Source organism: Silurus meridionalis, chromosome 17 (assembly GCF_014805685.1).
Source record: "Silurus meridionalis isolate SWU-2019-XX chromosome 17, ASM1480568v1, whole genome shotgun sequence".
Taxonomy (NCBI): domain Eukaryota; kingdom Metazoa; phylum Chordata; class Actinopteri; order Siluriformes; family Siluridae; genus Silurus; species Silurus meridionalis.
This window is the reverse complement of record NC_060900.1, coordinates 2,071,638-2,095,166: the sequence shown is the minus strand read 5'-3', so window position 1 is coordinate 2,095,166 and position 23,529 is coordinate 2,071,638. Positions and strand designations below refer to the sequence as shown.

The following is a 23,529-nucleotide window of genomic DNA, read 5'->3' as shown; positions in this document are numbered from 1 at the left end:
GGTGGCATTTAAAACACTTTCTCCTCCATCACACTCTTTCTCTCGTTCTCAGCATAAAGCACGGAAGCTCAAGCAATTAGACTCATTTGCATGTGTTAATATGATTAATTAGTGAGCGTAAACACGTTTTTTTTTCTTCCATGACAGAAACAGCACAGCGATCCGTACACCTGCAAACTTAATTTTTTTTAAATCTTCAACGATGATAAAGCTCATCAAGCTAAGAGGCTTTCTCTCTCCCTCTTTTTTTTTTTTTTCTTCCAGACCTGCTAATTGGCATCTGAATATGCCTGGCTAATTAGTAATATGCAGATGAGGCTCGGTATGTGTGAGCTGTGGAGTGCCGGGTGTACGGACTGTGCCTGTGGTTTTATACGTCGTGATGCGAGTGTAATTGTAATGAATGGATCCGCATTGAAATGGTGCATGGTTCCGTTCTTCAGGGCTGAAGAGTGAGAACAGAGTGAACCGACCGGAAGTGAGCAGGACGCTTTTTTGGATTTCTTGTATTTCAGCCTTTTCCAGGAAAAAGCTCGAGTTCTATGTGCTACAAATATATTTCATATTGAATCTCTCTGTTCAGCTCAAACATCTCCAGAGATGCCTGGATCTTCTGTTCGGATCTGCCCGATTCATCCTGATGTCCACCTTCTGGATGGAGTTCTCTTGAATTACAGACCACTACAGCCTAAAGATCTATGAGGTTCCCGAGCAACTCAAGGATTTGGACTGTAATTAATATAAACAGTGTTATGACTCAGGACCTCAGAAAAGTTTTGCTTTGAAGCGTCCATCACCGAACATCTCAACAATGATGGAACTGTAGCAAATTAATTTTTGTGTATAACTTAAAAGTTATACACTCTTTTATACAACTTTCATCCCAACACTTAAAACAGATTTTTAAAAAAGAGAAGAGAAGCTACTTCTGTCCAAATAAGGGATTGATTCTGTTTGATTTAAAGCTCGATCCAAATCCAAGTCCGGTCCGATTGAGCAGGGTATCGGAGCGGATCTGAAATAAGAAGAGCGCATGCTTGAGTCGGAATATTTTCTTCATTCGAGGGGAGAAAAGAGAAAGAAAATGAGAGAGATAAAAGAAAATGACAGGAAAGAGAAAGGGGGGAGGGAGAAGGAGAACGAGGAGGAGATGTATGAGAAGGAGAAAAAGGAGTAGAGAATGAAGAAAGGCAGAAAAGGAAGACAATGAGAATGCAGAGGAGGAGGAGGAGGAGGAGGAGGAGGAAGGGAGAAAGACTGAAAGAATGAGGAAGAAGAGAAGGCAGAGGGGAAAAAGAGAGGAAACGAATGAGGGAAGGGAGAAAGAGAAGAAGGAAGGAAGCATTCAGAGAAGGAGGAGGTAAAGGGGGAGAAAGAAAAAGAGAAGCAAATAAAGGAGAAAAACAATAAAGAAGAGGAGAAAGAGGAGGAAGAGAAGGAGGAGGAAGAGAGGGAAGGATGAGCGATTTGATTACGGGGTAACCAGTTAATGCGTGTGAGTGTTTTCAGGCTCTGAATAAAACGCTGCGAGTTCCTCTTAATTAGCTGGGAGGCAGATTAGGCGTTTATTAAAATCGAACACAGGATCAGAGCAAAGTTCAGCCTCCCCTGCGCGCGCACACACACACACACACACACACACACACACACACACACACACACACACACACACACACCTTAGAATTAATTGCTTCTGTAATGTTCTGAGCCGACTCGCTCCTCTGGGTAATGCGTTTTGCACCGACGGGAGTGAAGCTAATCACTACATGAACAAACAGCAATAAACAATCAGCCTCATCAGCCGGCGTTAAAAAACATTCCGCTTCCTTCTTCTTTTTTAAAGCATTTATTGTGTACGTGGTTTTAAATAAGTGTCACATATCGACCATACGATTGAACCGTAACACGTGGCACCGATATAAAAAACAAAGGAGTATTTACACCTCTAACCTTCGCCATGTCCAATAAATGTATTTAAAAAAAAATTTATATACAAAAGAAAAAAAAAATTATCAAATGACCCACCGATCAGCTCCGTCAGCTCGAGAAAGAAAAACGCACACAGAAATAAAAAAGAAGAGCACAAGCAGTGCAGTCGTGAGCACTGAAAGCACAAAGCCACACTTCAGCTTCCACGCTGAAAGTCTTCAGAGTCTTTATGAAATCCTGTACAGTCCGTTAGCGAGAAAAACCTGGGGGCATGAAGAGTCCTGCGTATGATAAAAGAACAGGAAGGAAGGAAGGAGGAGTTCCTGTGGAGGGCCGGAGTAAAGATTTGGCTGAGGTGTGATCTTTCAGGACGTCAGTGCAGGAGAAGTGCATGCACGGGAGATCCGGAGATCCGTGAGAGGCGGCGGGACAGAGTGAGGAGGAAGACGAGGAGGACGGGGAGGACGAGGAGGATGAGGAGGACGGGGAGAACGGGGAGGATGGGGAAGATGAGGAGAACGGGGTTTCAGCAAACCTGCAGAGACAAGACAAGAGTCAGAGCTTCAGTCAACCCAAACAAACACTGCTGAACATTTTCACAACTCATCTGAGGAACTGGAGCTCCTGCTGTAGGGATCACACTATCCATCCATCCTTCAATCCTTAGAATCATTAATAATTATCCCTCCATCTATCCATATAATCATAAATAATTATCCCTCCATTTGTCTATCTATCCATCCATCCATCCATCCAACCATCCATCCATCCTTATAATCATTAATTATCCCTCCATCCATCCCTCTATTCATCCATCCTTCAATCATTAGAATCATTAATAATTATCCCTCCATCCATCCATATAATCATTAATAATTATCCCTCCATCAATCCATCTATTAATCCATCGTTCAACCCTTCAATCCTTATAATCACTAATAATTATCCATCCATCCATCCATCCATCCATCCTTCAATCCTTATAATCACAAATAAGTATCCTCCATCTACCAATCCATCCATCCATCAATCCATCCATCCTTTAATCCTTACAATTACAAATAATTATCCATCCATCCATCTATCCATCCATCCATCCATCCATCCATCCATCCATCCATATTATTTTCCTGATCAGGAAACGAAACACTGTTTAACCCAGGTTCTAACCTTGAGGCTTACAGGCATTGACGTGTGTGTTTTGGTTTCTGGTGGTGGTTTGGGGGGAAAGAATACCACATTTAACCCTTTACAGTCAGAACCCAATGTTGGTACAGGAGACAAAATGCAGGGACATTTCAGTTATCAGGGTGCGAGTTACATCATGGATCTGCTCGTGCAAACATCCTGATAAATCACCATGAGCTGAATTTAGCCTGTGCGTATTGTTCTAACGGCTTTCAAGCAGATGAACCAGCGTTTGTGCGACGTGTGCTACAAATATCACTGAATTAAACTGTTCGAGCAGCTGAGTGAGCGCTAGCATGCTAACATTAACATAACTCGGCTTTAAAAGTTTGTACTAAATAAACGCAAACAAATTGTTCTGTGGGCGGAGCTTTATGTGCATAGGGGGTGGAGTCAGCGAGTAATCTTTGGCAAATGATGACAAATTTGTGTCTTTGAAGACACAGCAATTGCTGATTCATCACACAACTAAGAAAATAAAATGGTGAAAGGTTTTGTGGGTCCTCACTGACTTTTTGGTCAGGCAGCACGGGGTTGCCCTGCAGGTGGGCACCAAGCAGAGGGGCACTGGGCCGGTCGTGCTCGCAGAAGATGGTGCCGTTGACGTAGTGGAAGCGGTCGCCGGGGACCAGTCGGTTTCTGCACGTTGCACACGAGAAACACTACAAAAAAAAAGAAGAAAGTGAAATTAGACGAGTGATAGAGACAAAATAAGGACTTGTATATACACACTTTTATATTTACACACTAGATAAAAAAAAAAAAGACAATAGAATTTAAAATACAATTCAAAAGACATGAAAGTGGAGACATACTCTTTGAAACTCTTTTTATAATTTGTTTTTATTTTATTTGAAAGTTATAAACTAGATATGGGTCTAGAGGTCTACAGGAGCTTGTAAGCAAATTTTTCTGCCAAATTACATCATATTTTTTTAAAACCTTCCTTATTGGCCCATGAGTGCATTTTAAATACAAATTAAATTTTTTGGCAAAACAAATAAAAAAGAAATAAAAAAAATTATTTACAGAATAAAGTGCATCTGCTTTTTTAATTTTTTTTATATATATATAAATATAATATATTAATAAAAATAAAAATAATAAAGTTCACAGGCCGAAACAGCATTAAGCAAAGGGGTTTACAGTACATCTCATTTCATGGAAGTCAAATGATAATTTTTTTGATTACTATGGTAATAGTACAATATTACATTATTATTACATTATTATTATATTGTATCCCCCCCATCGCAGCGTTCGATCTCTGGAGTATCCAGACACTTTTAGGGTCTCAGGACCGAAAGGAGGTTAAATGAGGAGAATGTTTGTGGCACTGACGTGATGAAAGCAAACGGGCCGAGTCTCTAACCTTGAGGTGGTAGACGTTGCCCTGCGCCCTCATCACCATCTCACTAGGAGGGATAGACTGGCCACAGGCACTGCATGCACCAGCGTGGCCGAACAACCTGAAACACACACACACATACACACACACACACACACACACACACACACACACACACACACACACACACGATGATGATGAGTGCTGATCACTCTCAGTGATGAGTTCTAAACAGTGCCACAGGCATCCTGAGCTTATCTTAGCCACGTTACGGTCCGATGCAAGTTATCTACAACGCTTTGAAGCCCTGGGAAAAAGAAAAAAAAAGTGCATAATGGAAATAAGTCTGATGCAAATAGAAGTAAGAGCTCCACAGCTCGGCTCGGCTCGGCTCGGATCAGATCGACTCGGCTCGTTTGCATGGCAAATCAAGACAGCATCCTGTACCTCTGGGTAGAGTTTGAAATTTGACCCTTGAATGCAGCGAATTGGTGTTGGGGTGAAGAAGAGAACAGTAAAAAAAGAAAAGGGAAGCTGGAAGTCATTCCCAGACTCAAACCATGAGTCAGTGAGACAGTATTACATCATGGTGTCTTCCTCCTGCACCTGGTCAGCATCTGGATTTACAGCCCATTCTGTTTAAACGCAATGAAAGTCCAGTAGGGCCAAGAAAGAACTCGGTTCCCTCCAGGTATATGATCTACATTGCTTCCTTTGTTTTCTTTTGTCGTTTTATTTTATAATGATACTGTATTATGTATATACACTGTATATATACACACTGACAATTTTTTTTTCATCTGACAAGAAACGCTGCTAATTTGATGTTTTGTACTTTTCATTGGAGGGAACCGGCTGAGACTGGAGACTCGCTAAATGTTACATCTCCTTTACAGGAAACATCTACGATCTGAATCACAATTCATGTTTATGAGTTTGTTTGTTTTGGCACGCCGGGTTCTGACCTGATGTAGTCGCTCCTGCACAGGATCATGCCTCCTTTGCTGTAGCACGTGGTGCCGATGTCGCCCAGCTGAGCCTGGCAGCACGAGCACTTCAGGCAGCGCGTGTGCCAGTATCGCTCCATGGAGAAGAGCAGGAAGCGGTCGGAGATCCGGCCTCCGCAGCCCGCGCACGCCCGCGACGCACACCCGCTTCCGCCCACCGCCTGACTGTTTACCATGCCTACACAACAACAACAACGCACAAGAGTCAAACCCCGGTCCAACTCTTCGAACGGTTACCACGACAACCTCAGCATCGGTCCGAGTGTCAGAATGAGTGATATGTAAAAATGTAAAATAAAGTTCTGAGTTTAAACGGTCCTCCAGATCCAGAGAGACCAGACCAGAGAAGAGGTTTTCACACTCATTTAAAAAAGGGCAGACGTTTGTACCATATTATGGCAATACAAACTTTTAAGAACCTTTCATCCACTTTCATCAGAGGTCATGAAGCCTTACAGCATCTTAAGTGTTTAAATTTAGACAGTTTTATCCAATCAGAGACAAATAAACTCACTGTACATGTTCAGCCTTGTCTACACACAAATATACACACATACATGCATAGAATTAGGCAGGACCCATTATCCAGACCATCTAATGCAATGTGTGTGTGTGTGTAAAGTAATACTACATATTTTTTGCACAGGTTAGAACAGAGCCCCTGATAAACACTGAAGGAAACCCCATACTTACAACACATTAATCATAAACCCTCCAGAAATAATCAAGTGAAAGGTTTCAGCATGACACTAATCACAGCAAGGCTCTACTACAGCATGCATCAGTGTACGCCCATGCAACGAAACAAACACACAACCCTGGAGAAACACTCAATAACGCAATATAAACAGTAAACAACAACAACCTTTAAATAAAATACACATCTAAAGATAATGAATACATTAATGGAATATATATATATATATATATATATATATATATATATATATATATATATATATATACACACACATACACACACACACACACACACACACACACACACACAGTTGGTATGTACAAAAAAAAAAAAAAAGAAGCATAATAATGTTTATATGATGTCATGTAATGCTTAGATCTTAGATCCATCTAAAAATACTGATACAGTGACAGAAACCTGAGGAATCCATGACAACACAGAAATGATTATGGACTGTAAGTTAAACATCTATGCATTTTGAATGTGACTGATTATCTGAACGTGCTTTTATATATGTATGTATAGAATATATATATTATATTATACATTACATCACAGTGTTGATGTAAAGTCCAGCCCTGGTTTACAGTGTAAACGCAACTCAGAGCTCAAAAACACCACATTCTACATTTATCTCCAGCCGTATGATGCACAAAGTCTGTGGGTTTCTATTCAGGAATATGAGTTTTTCCATGAAGACCAAGCTCCTGAGCTTCCTAACAAGCAGGTGGACCGTGATGATGAAACTTGCGTAGACGTGACAAGATCCAGACACTGAATCATCACGAATCATGATGGGGAAGAAAAAAAAAAAAACAGGGCAGGAACATGGAAATAAACAAGTGCAGGATGATTATTATCAGAGAAAAACCACCGGGAAAAAGTGTCAGATGGGAAATGATGAGAAAGATCAATAATTAGATGAAAACCGTTTATAACATCTAATCAGTTACAGCACTGATAGGAAATGTGTACTGATAATGTCATTAGGATTCATTTGATTTTTTTTTTTATGTACACACATTTACTGCTCCTTTACACACACACACACACACACACACACTATATATATATATATATATATATATATATATATATATATATATATATATATTAAATTTAATACAAAAATTGGTTAATTAGAAAAATACAGAAAGCTAATAAATATTTATCTGTTGCAAACAAAAAAAATGTTAGAAATAGAAAAAGAATTAGGCACAAGTTTGTCTGACAGCATGAGTGAATAATAATAATAATAATAATAATAATAATAATAATAATAATAATAATAACAATTTCACTCACCTTCAACTTTTTTTTGTAAAATTCACTCCCCAAAAAAAAGCCCAGAACCAGATGTTTGTTTCGGCAGCTGTTTTCTTAGTCCGAACCGGTCAAACTCTCCAAACTAAATAATATTATAATATTAATTAATTTACGAAATTATATATTTTTTAATTATTTGGCATTCATTTGTTTCATTTGTTCACGCGAGCGCTTCCTCCGTCTTACCCACTGATCATTATGAGATTGTATAAAGTCCGTCCGAACCGGAAGTCGTCAAATCCCGTCCATCTCCACTCCGCTCTGAGCAGCTGGACGCTGCGCCCGCGCGCATTTGATTTTATCCGCTTGCGAGCTGACGTCATGGAGTTGTAGCCCCGGCGACCAATCGGAACCGATTAAGAGGCGTGGCTAATAAATAGGGCTTTCCTACTTGTTGCCAGTTCCTCAGTTTTCACAATAAATTTGGGGATTATTTTGTTCACTGATTAAAGATTTTAATTTACCGACTTGTTTGAGCTTTGTTTCATTCTGGCTAGATGAAGAGGATGTTGTGTTGATCTTGGATCATGCAGTGTTAATGAGGTGTACAATTTAATTTGTATTTTAAGAAATAAATCCTCACAAATTAACTTTTGTATTTTCACTACCGTGTCTTGGTCACCTTTGAACCTCTGTTCATTATAAGTCAAATACTCAGGTACTGATCAAATCAGGTACTTTTTACGACATCATTTTGGAATTATTGTCCTCAAACTTCTAATAGAGTAAGTTCAGGCAAAACATTATGACCACCTGCCTGATATTGTACGTCCCCCAAAACAGTCGTGACCCATCAATCATCAACAGTATGAACTTCTTTAGCAGTTTGAGCTACGGGAGTTCGTCTGTTGGATCAGAACCACACGGACCACACGGACCAGCCTTCGCTCCCAACACGCGCCAATGATCCACGATCGCCCACGACCCTGTCACCGGTTCACCACTGTTCCTTCTTTGGAGCACCTTTGATAGATACTGACCACTGCAGACCAGAAACATCTCACAGGATCTGCAGTCTATCCACCACGATTTGTCAAACTCGCTCAAATCCTTACACCTCTTTCTCCTGCTTCTAACACCTCAACATCGAAGACAAAATGTTCACTTGCTGCCTAATAACTATATCCCACCCACAAAACAGGTGCCATGATGAAGAGATCATCAGTGTTCTTCACTTCATCACATATAATGTTATAATGTCATAATATTATGCGTGTTTGACGTGTACTTTTACTCCTGGATAAATTTAATGTACTGTTTAGACCTCTGAAGGTTGAGGCCTGCGTACACATAGGGCACTTTCTGTCCTGTGTGTAACCTCCAGACTTCTGTTACTTCTAGAGAACACCAGTAGAGAGCAGCAGAGCTTCAGAAGAGCTTCATCTATTCGCCCATAGCTGGTTATAATTTTAATAGTGTATATAGCTACTCCTCATAATATATATAATAAGTTTAATAGAGGGAAAAGGTGAAGAGGCTCGTTCGAGATGGTTTGGACATGTGCAGAGGAGGGACATGGGGTATATCGGTAGAAGAATGATGAGGATGGAGACACCAGGAAGGAGGAAAAGAGGAAGATGTAGAGAACAGGGGGTATGGAGACGGATGATTCGCTGTGGCGCCCCCTATTGGGAGCAGAAAGAAGAAGACTTGCGTGTTGAACACCGTATAAAACGCACCATGTGCCTTGAGATTTAGAGGAGAATTACTGGATGTTTCAAACTTCTCACAACAGATGAAATGTCAAATCGGATCGAACCAAAGACCACTCCCATCAACCAGAACCAGTAACATGAGGCTACAGTGAGAACTAAACTGTGAAAGAACATCAGCTGATTGTAATCAAATGTTTAACACTAAATGGTTCCTGGTCTTGACTTGATATAAGAGGAACCCATTGTGGTTTTCTGGTGTATTGATTATATAGTGACTGGTGAGTCCATATAGACACGTTCGAGAAAGAGAAAAAGGAAATGGACGGGGCAGGAAGATAAATATATTTGCTTCTAGGCTACAAGTTCAAATTCAAGGCCAAATCTGATCTTGGGGCGAGATAGTTAAAGGCCCTTGAGCAAAAATGATAACTGTCTCAATGAATTAGCATTGTTCAACACGCGCTCTCCTTTTTCTTTCTCTATTGTCACACAGTATGTCTCCTTTACCTGTTCGTGAAATTCTTCTTGTTGTCAAGGGACACCGGGTCAAGTTTACCACATACTTCAGTGTCGGTTCCAAAACCATTTCAGCACAAGCAAACATATAAACCATTTAGATTCTGGGCTTGACGTAAAAGAGCAAATTACGGGAACTATAGCTGTTTTACACGTGACGCAGAAGAGAGGAAAGACAGGCGATTAATAGAATTCATTTATACGTTCAGCTTTAACCAACTATCACTGTTACAAGGATGTTTTTCACAGTGTAGGACAGTAAAGAAGTCAATGTAAATGTAGTTTTTTCACGTATCTGTACTTTACTGAAGTATTTTCATTTCACGTAAATTTCACTACATTCACTACACTACACAAATATTTTACTTTTTACTACATTTTAGTGAAATCAGTTTTTTTTTTATTAATGAGGATAAAAAACGTAACTGGTGAAACACGCAGCGAGCCACCAATCAGGATCGAGCGCACGCTCTGTTTTACACGTGTTCTGATCGGCGCTTTGTGAATCTACTGATCACCAACATACAGTTCAGCATCAGTTCAACATCAAGCAGAACATTTAGAGAGGAATAAATGATGAAGAAACTCCAGACTCGAACTCGCCACCACACACGTGACCTCGTTTACACGTTTTTATTGAAAATGTTTTGAGTTCATGATCATTGTAATAGAAATCAATCAGTGTTTGAGTCACTAATATCATTCTATTAATAGATCAGTGTGCTGAGAGTCACATTCGAGTCTTTACACATAAACTGAGGTGATTAAGTAAAGAGTCTTGTGATAAAAATGATAACAGGAACATTATAGTTATAATAAATCATAGTACTTTGGATACTTAAGTAAATCTGAAGGCAAAAACTTTTGTACTTTTACTCAAGTGACAGTTTAAAGTTACACTTTTTCTAAAGTTATATTTTACGTATAACGTACATATGTTTAATATTTTTATGTAAAAGAAGTTCTATTTTTAAATTGATTGTTGGAAATGGAGCAAAAAAAAGTACATTGCCAAATATTCTGGACTGATCGACTGCAATCACTCGGGGTAAATGTGACCCTGTGTGGCGGTGGGTGGGTTCAGGAAGGGAGAAAAGGAAGGGAGACGGTAAAAATCTGTATGGAATTTAGGAGAAGGGTGTGATGTTTGCAGAATTGTATTGTGTGCGGGGAGAGAAAGAAAATGGAAGAGTCTGCAAATCAGAAATATCTCTTTTATTCTCTGTCTGGCTGTCTTTCTTTCTCAATGTGTCTACAAAGTCTTAAGTGGAGCGCCTGATTGGTTAAAAAATGTAGACGTAAAAGCTTCTGTCTGTCTGTCTGTCTATCTGTCTGTCTGTATGTCTGTCTGTCTGTCTGTCTGTTTCTTTCTAGACAAATAAAATAGAAACACGTCATCTTTTGAACATTTTATTTGTTGTATTATACCTGTCTGCCTGTCCATCTATCTATCTATCTATCTATCTATCTATCTATCTATCTATCTATCTATCTATCTATCTATCTATCTATCTATCTATCTATCTATCTATCTATCTGTCTGTCTAGACAAATAAAACAGAAACATGTTATCTTTTTAACATTTTATTTGCTATATTTGACTTCAAAACTGAAGGTGAACATCAGTCAACATGGTAACTGCACACACACACACACACACACACACACACACACGTTACACACTTACACAAAGGAGCAGCTCAGAGAACTGAAATCAAATACGCTCCAAAAAATGGAGCCATGTCTAAAATCGCGGTCACTCCACTGACTGTGAAGCCTGTATACTGTACACACAAACAAGAGTACAACACAATCATCTGTATTACAGTCTCGCTTTCCACAAATAACCCAGTAAAACACACACACACACACACACACACACACACACACACACACACACACACACAGACGAGGAAAAGTCAGAACCTCTGCTGTCTATTAGTAATGAACAACACAACAGTCATTAAGTTGAATAATACAAAGTAAAAAAACAGAATTTTTTCACTCAGACTTCATCTGATGTCCATCTTGGTGATTCCACCGTGTCTCGTTACGAAATTTTGCAAAAGAATAAATCACATCCATGTCCACATTTCTGTAGAACTAGTGCATGTTGTTCTTTCCCATCGACTGAGATGGAAGGTCATGAAGAGTTTTGATCTAAAAAGTGTATCTGATATCTCAAAGTTAGAAAGGAGGAATAAATAAAGCCAAGCTAACTGAGCAAAACAGCTACATACATACAGTTCCAACTTACGAATAATTTACAATTTCCACTCAAGAAGGCAGTGGGATTCCTTGGAAGCACTTAAGGTGTGGGAGGATTATTATCACAGAGAAGTGAAAAATTTACAGCCTTTTCCTAAAGCTAAATCAATACAAATTGGCGAGATCAAATCTGGTGTAGCTACAAGAAGATTTGGGATGAATCATATATACACTATATGGACAAAAGTTTGTGGACACCTATTTGCTCTTTCTCCACTCTTCTGGGAAGAGGGTCCACTAGATTAGGAGTGTGTTTGAGGGATTTCAGCCGTAAAGGTCTCAGTAACGTCAGGTTCTGATCCACATTCATTCATGTTTAATAACTTTAAAGTTCTATAGCAGGAGATCTTCCACTCCAACCAGTGGAAAGCATATCTTCATGGAGATGTCATGATGTAACAAGTTTGGGTCTTCTTGTTCTAGTGAAGGAGAAATTTCATGCTCCCCAGATCCAAAGACGTCCTAAAAATATTATGTGCCTCCAAATTTGTGGGAACACTTCGGAAAAAAAACCCCAATATTTTTGTTCTTATAGTGTATATATACCCAAACAAACCATTTCTTGGCACAGTATTAAACAGGAGGAGCCAATCCGAAGTTTTCTCAGAACTATAAATATCTCGGGATGTTTTCTTTTGCAATAAATAGACTTTATATTCTTCTTATTTGTTAGCTGAATCAGCAGAATCAGCAGCATAGTGCCGATTAGACAATAGGTTTGATATGAAAGTTAAAACTGTGTCAAAGTCTTTTTCGATCCTCCTTTAAGGAGGTGGCAGACGATGGTGTGAGATGATCAGTGTGAGAAGGTATGGATGTCGTTGTGCAGGCTGATGGATGGAGGCGAGTCGTCTCCGTTTGCACGGCAGTAGCTCTGGCTGCAGCGGCATCGTTGGATCCACAGGACGTTGTGCGTGACGCTTCCTCCGTCGGGGCAGATGAAGCGCAGGCGTACGGTGCGAGTCTCAGACGGACGACAACATCTGGCATTAGCACACCAGCCACATGTTTTGGGCCGGTACCGCCTCGCTGTAGTGCAGCCGCCGAACGAGATGTGCTCTGGCTCCCGGGACCTCAGCGTCCGTCTGCACTTCTTTCCTTTCTGTAAACAAAACGATGACAGATGTTTGTTAGTGATGACGAGAGACAGCTGGGGCTCTTGTTCTAAGGAAATCCATTACAGTTTTTCTCAGTTGCTTCGGAGCGTTTTCTCGAATCATCCTCAATTTTTGTAAACCAGTGAAAGAATTTCTCAAAAATATGTGTACAAACAGCAGAAAACATTGGATTTCTTGCAAAAGACTAAACTTTTCTCAAAATCCTCAGTTCATCTCTCAAAAGTAAGTATTTGTGTCAATGAACATCTCATACCCATCAGAATGAAAGGTACTTTAATCATCAAAATGTTTATTCGTGTTCTCAGTGTGACGCTGCACAGTTTCAGGGTTTCTCGATATAAACTACGGTTTGGATCACAGCGACTGAAAATGCACAAAGTTTAATTACTTCTGTTTGGCATCGATGAATATCAGCAGCACAAATTCATTTATTTGATTGCATATTTGATTTATTATTGATCGCATGATTCCGTTCGTTTCTTGGTTGTTCTTCCATTTTCAGAAATTGTAATTGTTTGTTTTGCTTCCTTTTCAACTGAAGGTTCACAAGATTCACCTTTGACCTGTTTAAGAGAACTGGTTGATCATTGGTCGATTTGATGCCGTTCACTCGCCTTCATTTAAAAAAATCTAAGATTCATCTGCAAAATTCATCACTTCAAGAAACATTTACCAAAAATTATTTTATATAAATTTTAAAAGACAGATTCTGACGACTGGTTTAATCGTTTTGCATTTGATGACCTACAATGAACTGATGCTGAGATGTTTTGGGGGTTAAAACTATTCAGGTGAAACCAGTATAATATATTTTGAGCAACATGAACAACTGATAATGTAGACACTCGTACACAATCCATTAAATGATGTACAAAAGTGTTCGCAATTTGATTAAAGCGGAAATGAAAGGCAACGTTTGAGATTGAGGTTAAAGGTTAAATCGTTTGATTGTGATCTTCTCCTTACCCTGAGAGCAGGTACAGCGGCGCACTCGTGGACCCGACAGAGACGCGTCACCCGGACGAGTTTACACTGCGGGTTCATGTTGGTCACGCGACTGGAGATGCCAAAACCGCAGGAGGCGGAGCATTCGGACCAGTCTGTGGTCTGTGGAACACAATCGGATGGAATCCGGACTTGAGACATGTGCAGCGATGTCCATTCTGCAGAAACCAGAAGAGCAAGATAAATTATACAGGTCTGTGAAACATCTCATTTGGATTTTTTTTTTTTATTGCATCATAATAAAGAGCCAGTCAGGTTCCAATATGCAAATGCAAGCATGAGTTCACCTTGGAGGTTGTCTCCTGCTCTGGCTGTTAAAGCTCTCTGCAGTTTGTCGATGTGGTTTGTATGCAGCCATGTAGGCTGCAGGTCCCGGGGCTCTTCATCAATGCGATTGTCGTCATCACACACCCACTCGTCACAGCAGCGACCCGGGGGCGTCTCCAGCCGAGGGTTGGCACAATGCCAGGTGGGTAGGGGTATGTGGTGGGGGCAGAGCGGCATGCAGCCCACCACACCGTCCATGCAGGTGCACTGGTGCTCACAGCTGGGCTGGAAGTCCTCACTGTGCTGGTACACGCGCCCTCCGAACTCACACGGCCGACCCTGAGAATCAGCTGAGAAGAACACACACTTCAGTTAGACATACCAATTTAATGAGGGTTTTTACACCTCGAGTCATAGTAGGTCCACTTGGTGCCAGGCTTTAGGAGGAACCTTTGGAACCCTTACCAGATTAATGTTACTTAAAGTTTCTCAGCACAATGTGGAACTTTTTAGACTCGAGAAAAAAACTAAACTATAGCACCATCAAGTGTTCTTCAACCATTTGTTACTCTTGGGGAGCCCTCGAACCTTCTACGCAGAACCTCAAACCTAGTGTGAGTTGACTATGAGAAAGAAGAGAAGAATCCTTGAGAGTCTAAAAGAACTTTTGAGGAACCTCTTTTTTTCTGAGAATTAACTATTACTGAATTTCTTGTACAGAATTATATAAGGAGTAGTTGGAATTATATTGCAGGAATGTGGTTTCTCACCCCTGCACAAGCCACGTTGCGGGTCTCCTCCGGCCCCTAGGTGGCAGCGCAGGCCTTTAATGTGGTCACAGGGTTTGTCTGGTCCACAGTTCTGATTAAACTGCTGCGCACACACCTTACAGCAGCCACACTCGTCCAGCACCAAGCTCACTCCCACTGGGCATGAGGGGGGCGTCAGGGGGCACGAGCAAGGACCAGGACAGCCTCGCGTCACCTGGGGGAGAGGAAGAGAAGAGGAGCGGGTGAGAAAAGGCTCGCGATGACGTCATAAACTTCAGAAAACCTCTCGTCTTCATGTCTGGTCAGTGAAACCAAGTCCATGGGACCTGTCCATGCTTTTACTTGTAGTAAAAATGTCTGCAAGAGGAGCGAGACGGAGGAACCTGCTCTCGAGTCAACATACCGAAGGAAGCTTTTAGGATGAAGGTTTACTTTGTGAGGGATCGTTTAGGAGGGAAAGAATAGAAGGAAGGAATTGGGGGAGGCATTTTCTTAAATGTTTAACTGCTACACAATATAGGTCTCTCACGTGCACACACACACACACACACACACACACACACACACACACTCCCATGTGCAGTCTACTGCAGTGACATTGCCTACTATAACATAGAGTATTAAAGGCGTAATATGTAAAGGTGTAAAGGTCAATACCTTTGTATCTCTTAGTGCTCAAAAATATGGGCGGAGCCTATTACTAGATTTTCTGGGAATTCCTTTTTTTTGCAAACCTGCATGTTTTTATTTTGTAATATCTTATAGCTACTTGGATCTGTTTCCCAAAAAAAATAATTTCTAATAAAATTAAACAATTCTTATATAGAAATGTATCTGTTTAATCCAAATACCAAGTTTAAACTACAGTATATATATATATATATATATATATATATATATATATATATATATATATATTACATTACATAATCATGTCCTTGGCAAACAAAGCCTCCCTGTCATGTTGTAATTGTCTAAATTGCACCCAATTTTCCAAACCTCGGTTGATTATATTCATCAGGAGCACTAAAGGAAAAAAAAGTGTCTGTTTTTCATCAAAAAAAAAAAAAAAAAAAAAAAAAAAACGCATTAACCATCATGCAAAACATCTCAATAGCTCCTGTGTACTCACTTCTCCAGCAGCACCAAATATAAACAGCAGCAGCAGCGGCAGCACACCACACACAACCTCCTGCATCCTCACACTGCCTGGAGAAAACATCTCCTCACCGGATTCAATCTGATGTTCCACTTAATAATAATAATAATTAAAACAATCGAATGAGTTCAGATTAAAAAGAGTCCATTCAGAGATCCAGTCAGAAATACCCCGTAGACTCCAGTCTGGTTTTGATGGTGATGATGTTTTTCGTGCTTCAGATGTGAAGCTCAGGGTGTCGAGTCACCGGTGAGAAATCTCAAGTGAAGTCCAGGGAGAGAGAAAGAGACGGTGCGAGTGTGAGGCTTGTGGAGCTTTATGGAGGAGCACAGCTGGAGCAGGTCACCTTATAGAGAGTGAAGGAGAGAGGGAGAGAGAGAGAGAGAGAGAGAGAGAGAGAGGGAGAGGCAGGCCTTCTCTAACATAAGAACACAGAAAAGTGAGCAAAGTGAGTAAGGAGGTCTCTCTCTCTCTCTCTCTCTCTCTCTCTCTGTCTCACACACACACACACACACACACACACACACACACACACACACACTGACCTTTCAGTTAGGTAATAGTGCTAAGAGGAAGCAAACATACCAATAATACACTGCCCTGATTTAGCCTGGTTTGCGAAACACACAATTCAGACCAATAGCCAGTAATATTTGTATATAAAACACAAAAAAAAAAAAAAAAAAAATCTAAAAGTCATAAGAAATGTTACATGATGATTTAATGAGTTTTGATGTTATATAATTCATCTTTAGGTTTCAGAATGGAGATCTGGCATGGTAATAGATGATGGAATATAATGGTGTGTGTGTGTGTGTGTGTGTGTGTGTGTGTGTGTGTGTGTGTGTGTGAAATCTGATCTTAAGCAAAATGGAGAAAGTCCTTCTCTATATAGCTGGATATCATCAGCATAACAGTGGAAGCTAATCCCATGCCTTCTAATAATATTTCCCAAGGGAAGCATATATATTGTGAAAAGCAGAGGTCCTAGAATTGAACCTTGTGGCACCCCATATTTAACTTGGATTAACCTGGATAGCTCTCCATTTAAATCTACAAAATGGTAACGATGGAAAGACTTTTGTATATGAATACAAATAGCACCAGAATCTGATGTATCAGAACAAAGTCTGGTCAAAAAATGAATTATGAGTCTGATGTATCGAAAGAGAGTCTGACGAATCTGATCACAAAACAAGAGCCTAATGCATTAAAACAATGTGATAAATCTGATCACAGATGAAGCAAGAGTCTAGCGTATATAAAAAGCTTGATTAATCTTTTCATATCATAAAACAAGAGTCTGATGTATCAAAACAGAGTCTGATGAATCTGATCACAAAATGAAACAAGAATCTGATGTAACAAAACAGAGTTTGATGAAAAAATTAACTGAGTCTGATGTATCAAAACAGAGTCTGATAAATTTGATAAAAAATTAATTAAAAGTCTGATCTATCAAAATAGAGTATAATGAATCTTTTCACAAATGAAACAAGGATCTGATTGTTTTAAAACAGAGTCTGATCAAAAAGTTTACTGAGTCTGATGTATCAAAATAGAGTATGATGAATCTTTTCACAAATGAAACAGGAGTCTGATTGATCAAAATGTCTGATAAATCTGAACAAAACATGAACGAAGAGTCTAATGGATCCAATCAGAGTCTGATGAATCTGATCAAGAACCAGATTCTGATGTACCTTATCACAACTGATATATTTGCTCAAGAACCAGTAGTGATCGGAAATGAAAAACACATCGTTGAAGGAAAGACCATAAGTATTGGCACCTATTGTCCAATACTATGAAACTTTATATCTATATTAGATCGGATTTGTGATATTTTCCATGTTATATTCCTTGATAGCATGTGATGTTAACAGGTACAAATCTCTGGCACTTGGTTACTGTTTATTAAGGATATTTGGGCGTCAGTTCATACTCAGGACATATTTAGCTTCCCCTGTCTCACAGTAGAACAGCAGAGCTGTTTATGAGAGCAGGGAAAACACTAAACGGAACTGAAGGAACTCCGTGACCAGAGCTGGGAACTCCTGGAAAGAGTGAGGAGGGAACTCCTGTTCGGCCGTATGGCTTTCCTCTGTAATAGGAAGCAGTGATGCATTATGGAGAAGGAAATCCCCATAAACAACTCGACAGGCTCTCGACAAATTCTCAACGCACACATTGTGCTATCCTCACACACCTTCTGCCAGAAGGACTTCCTGTTGAGCTGCAGAACTCATGGCCCCAAAGCCGTTCATAGATCCGGGCAGCGTTCCAGGAAAACCCTGGTTCCCATGATTTTGCGAGGAAAAGCAAAACACTCCCATTGTCATTTTTTAAGGAGTTCAAAGGTGTTTTCTATTGCGTTGCGCTCAGAAGGTCAGGCTGGACCATGGCTACACGTTTTCCAATGCCAGGATCAGGAACATAGCTTCTTTCTGAGCAAGAGAACGACCAGAGTCTGATGCATCTGATTTCAGAGCAGCTTGGGGTGGCTGATTAGGAAAAAAAAAGGCCCAAATGTTTTGGGACACCTGACTTTCCCACCTATATGTGCTTCTTCCCCAAATTGGAACCACAAAATTGGAACCACGTCTTTGGATACGAGAGCTTGAAATTTTTCCTTCACTTGAATTATGAGACCCAAACCTGTTCCAGCAAGACAATGCTCCTGTGCACAAAGCCAGAAGATCTCCATGAAGATATGGTTTGCATGGGTTGGAGTGGAAGATCTCCTGCTATAGAGCTCCAACCCTATTGAAAATGATAGACTGACTGCACTCCAGGCCTCCTCACCTCACTTACATCAGTACCTGGTTTTACTCACATTCTTGTAGCTGCATGAACACAAATCTCCACAACATCTAGTGGAACATCTTCCCAGAAGAGTGGAGGTTAAATAGACACTAAATGTGGAATGGACGGGTTCAAGGAGTGGAACAGCAAATTTGATAGTCAGCTGTCTACAACTAATAAATCCTGGAATGTTAAAATAATGCCTGTGTGTGTGTAACGATTTTCTGACGCAGGTCTGTGCTTAATTAAGATCTTCAAGCAGGAATGTTGATGGGAGTTCATATTTCTGCACCGTGTTTATAGTGAGCAAAGCCAAAAAAAAATCTGATAGTGATTCGTGTTGCGAGCACGCGCACGCCCTGGCCTGTTGAAGAGAGCGACATCGGACACACTCCGAGAGGAAGAAGGTGAAGAGTGAAGGCTGGAGTAACGTGAACAGGTGTGTGTGTGTGTGAGTATATGTGCGTGTGTGTGGTTTTATGGTTAGCATGTGCTGTAGGTGGGCAGCAGGTGTTCAATTCTTATCCACTTTAACACACTGATCCAAGAATGTGTACTGTGTTTGTGTGTGTGTGTGTGTGTGTGTGTGTGTGTGTGTGTGTGTAATATATATGAGACTTAGATCTAAAAAGGTGATGACTGAAGATCAGTGTGCCATCGAACAGGTGTGTGTGTGTGTGTGTGTGTGTGTGTGTGTGTGTGTGTGTGTGTGTGTGGTCAGAATCCTTCATGTGACCCTTCATTTCACACAGTTCCTTCAGGTGCACCTCATATCAGGAATTGCAATGGGCGGTGACCGCAGTCGAAATTCCACAGATTCCAGACCCACAAAAGCAGGATGTGTGTATGACCTGAAAGGAGGGGCTGTGTGTGTGTGTGTGTGTGTGTGTGTGTGTGTGTGTATGTGTAAGGGAGTCAGGTTTTAGAGTAAGAATATAAAACGGAGAAACTGTGAGAGAGTGAGAAAAAGGAATGGGGCAGTTTGGCATTTCGGACGGTCTGGCTCCATCCCAGCCATTGTTAAGTCTCCAGACAAACATTTCCACCAGGAGGGGAAAGTCAGAACGATATACACTTACACACACTCACACGCTCTCGCAAAGCCATAGGGCTTGATTTGCGCCACATGTTCTGATTGGTCACAAGGTGTTGATTATTTTCCATCACAGCATCAGTGCCATTTCCATAGTGACAGATCAATTATCGGAGGCAGAACATCATATATGGCAAAACATAATATAGAAAAAACAGAAAAACGAAAAGAGTTGATAGTGAAAGGTTTCGAGATTAGTTTTGTAACATGCCAGCAGATGGCAGCAAAAGGCTGCACGCACAGTCACAGGGAGCACCGACCCTTAGTAAAGTAAGTATGCCGAAAGACATCGTCGGCATCGGGAGCTGAGCAACTGATGCTTTTCTGACCTCTTGCGTTACCACGTCTGCGTTTAAAATGATTAGGGATGTTGACGGTGACAAATCCTTTGTGTGCGGGTACAAATCTTTATATAACAATTATCTGTTAACATTCCGTTAAGTGCAAAAAAAAGGAGAGTGCAAATTGTTCTAGAGTTAGTGTTTGTTCATGCAAAGGATCCACCTGAGAAAATCTACGGCGGTCGTTTTCGAACACGGACCGGCTTCACTTAGCGTACTTCGAAATGAAAGTGGTATTCCGAGCTTAATCCAACGCTAACCCCCCCCGTTCAGAATTGTGCTGAAGTGCTTGGAATGTGCAGGGTCATATTAATCCCCCGTTCCCGAGAGCACGAGCATGCCAAGGTTGGAAACCATCACAGATCCACTGCAGATTGAGAACGTTAGGGTCTCGGAATACAAGCATGTGATTGGGAATGAACAGATAATAAACAGATAATAAAAAGATAAGGGATCCTGCAGGACACAGCAAAATAAAAGTCATGCAAGCTTTTTTTCACAGCGTTTTTTCATTCACTCATCCCCAGTCGTTTTCTCGTCAAGTAATGGCTTGTTTGTGTTGGGCAGCAAAGGTTTGTTAGAAAAGATCACATGGTTGATATGAAGCAATGAGAATGCTTAACAATCTTTTTCTCTCTCCCTGTCACTCCTCTACTCTCCCTCTTTCTCTCTCTCTCTCTCTCTCTCTCCCCAGTGACCAGTGTTCCTGTCCTTTTCTCTTTTTCAGATCTACATCAACAGCTTAAAGATGGATGAAGTTCCTGAGAAACTCAAGAACTTTGAGGATGGACTTGGACTGTGATTAATATCAAAAGTCTGCTACAATGAGCTCATGACAGCAGTTTGCATGAAAAGTTCTGCATTTAAGCGTCCATCCCTGAACAGATCACCTCAGCAATGATGGAACTGTAATAAATGGATATTGGTGATGAGGATGAGGATGGGTTCCCTTTTGAGTCTGGTTCCTCTTAAGGTTTCTTCTTTATGAAGTCTCAGGAAGTTTTTCCTTCACCACAGTCGCCACTGGGTCGTTTATTAGAGATAAACTTACACTTATAAGGAAGAAACTTACAGGCACTAAACTTATAAACTCAAACTTTATAACCACTTGATCTCTGTGAATCTGCTTTGAGATGTTAAAAGCGCTTGAGGATCGTCCGATAAAGTTCATAACATGATAATCCTGGTGTGGGTGTGAGGTGCTCCAGAACATCTGATCACATGCACATTATCAACTTGTGCTTGTTAATATCATAAACAGCAGATACACTAATTCCTGCTTCACCCACCCTGAGGCATCCTGAGGTTGCTCCAGCTCCATTCGTGTCCCACCTCATGAAGATTATGGATACCGAAAGAAAGAAATACAGAAAGGCATAGATACCGACACCGCAAACATCCTGAACCATCTAGATACGTACCAGCGCCATTTGGATCTCACATCATGTGGAGTTCGGATTTTGGACCTCTTCGAATTTGTAAAGGCTCTAGCATGGAGAAGCTGGTGTTGGATCTGTGATGATCTCAAATGTTGAGCTATTTTATGAGTTGCTCAGTAGCTCCTGGTTCCACAACATCAGCTGAATGTATAAGACTTTAGAAAGGACATTACTTTTCCATACTTTCTCCATCGTCATGGAGCTGGCTTTGTGCACAGGAGCATTGTCATGCAGGAACAGGTTCAGGCCTCCTTGTTGAAGGTCCAAATTTGTGCTAAAATTTTGGGGAAGGACCAATCCGTTCTTATCCTTTCTATTTTCTTTAGCTGAATGCATGGAGACCTTTATGGATATTTGGAGCATGAAGCAGATTACACCCTACTGTGTGTGTGTGTGTGTGTGTGTGTGTGTGAGAGAGAGAGAGAAATGTCTTTTTGTGCCATTTTTTGTTCATGGTGAGTGTTTTTAGCAAGACCTGCTGATGTGCATTCGACTGCAGGTCACACCTGGCTGCTAAGATCCAAACACACCTGTGATGATGGACATATGGACAAAGCGTGCAAACAGCAACGTTGGGTTTGTGTGTTGGGAGTGTGTGTGTGTGTGTGTGTGTGTGTTTGTGCGTGTGTGAGAGGGCGAGAGAGAGTTTGTTATTTCCCTCTGAGCTGTAACGGAATCGGTGTTCCACTGACTCATCAGGATTTGCATCAGCGCGGGTTGGTGAACAACAGCGGATATGTGTGATGGACAGAATTTTGAAAGAGAAAATACAGCCAGAAATACGTCTTCTGCCTTTCCATTACAACAAACAGCTAAGTGTCTCTTTATTAGCCAGCTGCACTCACTCACACACACACACACACACACACACACACACACACACACACACTCTCATACACATACACACATACACACATTCACTCACTCACTCACTCACTCACTCACTCACTCTCTTTTACACACTCACACACTCACTCAATCACTCAATCACACACCTGCTCAGTCACACACACACTCAATCACACACCTGCTCAGTCACACACTCAATCACACTCACGGACTCACTCTCATACACATACACACATTCACTCACTCACTCACTCACTCACTCACTCACTCACTCACTCACTCACTCACTCTCTTTACACACTCACACTCACTCAATCACTCAATCACTTACACACTCTCACACTCACTTATACACTCACACACTCAATCACACTCACGGACTCACTCTCATACACTCATTCAATCACTCACACTCTCACACACACACACACACACACACACACACACACACACACACACACACACACACACACACACTCTCTCTCTCTCTCTCTCTCAATCACACACTTATAATAAACTGAACCAAACGCTTCTTATGGTAAATAACTGCACTTTATTCGGCTCACCCTCCCTGTACAACCTTAACTGTTAGCGCCCCCACCTGGTAAAGTGACTCAAATATTATATCTCCGAAACAACCCAGCACTAAAACCTACCTACCACCGCTGGATGCATCCATGCTGAGTGTCACTGGCATTGCTGGACCATAATATTTCAGAGTAATTGTTTCTGAGAACATTCCTTGT

General features: G+C 40.9%; 2 protein-coding genes and 1 long non-coding RNA gene across 3 annotated transcripts; 1 reads left to right on the top strand and 2 right to left on the bottom strand.

The window, feature by feature from the left end:
- Positions 1-1,830: 1,830 nt before the first annotated feature.
- si:dkey-90l8.3 (LIM domain transcription factor LMO4-B) lies at positions 1,831-7,775 on the bottom strand. The gene is made up of 6 exons (XM_046870701.1): positions 7,685-7,775; positions 7,478-7,580; positions 5,431-5,650; positions 4,490-4,586; positions 3,630-3,779; positions 1,831-2,464 (listed from the first exon to the last, which is right to left on the bottom strand). Exons 3-6 carry the CDS (start codon positions 5,646-5,648, stop codon positions 2,456-2,458), a joined length of 474 nt encoding a protein of 157 aa, XP_046726657.1. The 5' UTR covers positions 5,649-5,650; positions 7,478-7,580; positions 7,685-7,775; the 3' UTR covers positions 1,831-2,455.
- A 4,583-nt stretch (positions 7,776-12,358) lies between these two features.
- Positions 12,359-16,637, bottom strand: ccn1l2 (cellular communication network factor 1, like 2). The gene is made up of 5 exons (XM_046870698.1): positions 16,230-16,637; positions 15,098-15,311; positions 14,348-14,677; positions 14,022-14,218; positions 12,359-13,039 (listed from the first exon to the last, which is right to left on the bottom strand). The coding sequence occupies exons 1-5, from the start codon at positions 16,317-16,319 to the stop codon at positions 12,734-12,736; spliced, it is 1,137 nt and encodes a 378-aa protein (XP_046726654.1). The 5' UTR covers positions 16,320-16,637; the 3' UTR covers positions 12,359-12,733.
- On the top strand, positions 15,301-22,817 carry LOC124399631. The gene is made up of 3 exons (XR_006928265.1): positions 15,301-15,398; positions 19,365-19,500; positions 21,223-22,817. It is a non-coding gene; the product is annotated as an uncharacterized LOC124399631 (long non-coding RNA).
- Positions 22,818-23,529: the final 712 nt, after the last annotated feature.

Bases quoted from the DNA above. Each gene is read 5' to 3' on its own strand.
- si:dkey-90l8.3 (XM_046870701.1), bottom strand. From the start codon at position 5,648: ATGGTAAACAGTCAGGCGGTGGGCGGAAGCGGGTGTGCGTCGCGGGCG. The intron at 4,587-5,430 runs GTCAGAACCCGG...TGTGTGTTTCAG, and splicing joins TGCAGGAGCGACTACATCAG to GTTGTTCGGCCACGCTGGTG. The intron at 3,780-4,489 runs GTTAGAGACTCG...TTTTTTTTGTAG, and splicing joins GCAACGTCTACCACCTCAAG to TGTTTCTCGTGTGCAACGTG.
- ccn1l2 (XM_046870698.1), bottom strand. From the start codon at position 16,319: ATGTTTTCTCCAGGCAGTGTGAGGATGCAGGAGGTTGTGTGTGGTGTG. The intron at 14,678-15,097 runs GTGAGAAACCAC...TGTTCTTCTCAG, and splicing joins GCAACGTGGCTTGTGCAGGG to CTGATTCTCAGGGTCGGCCG. The intron at 14,219-14,347 runs GTGAACTCATGC...TGGTTTCTGCAG, and splicing joins AGCAGGAGACAACCTCCAAG to AATGGACATCGCTGCACATG.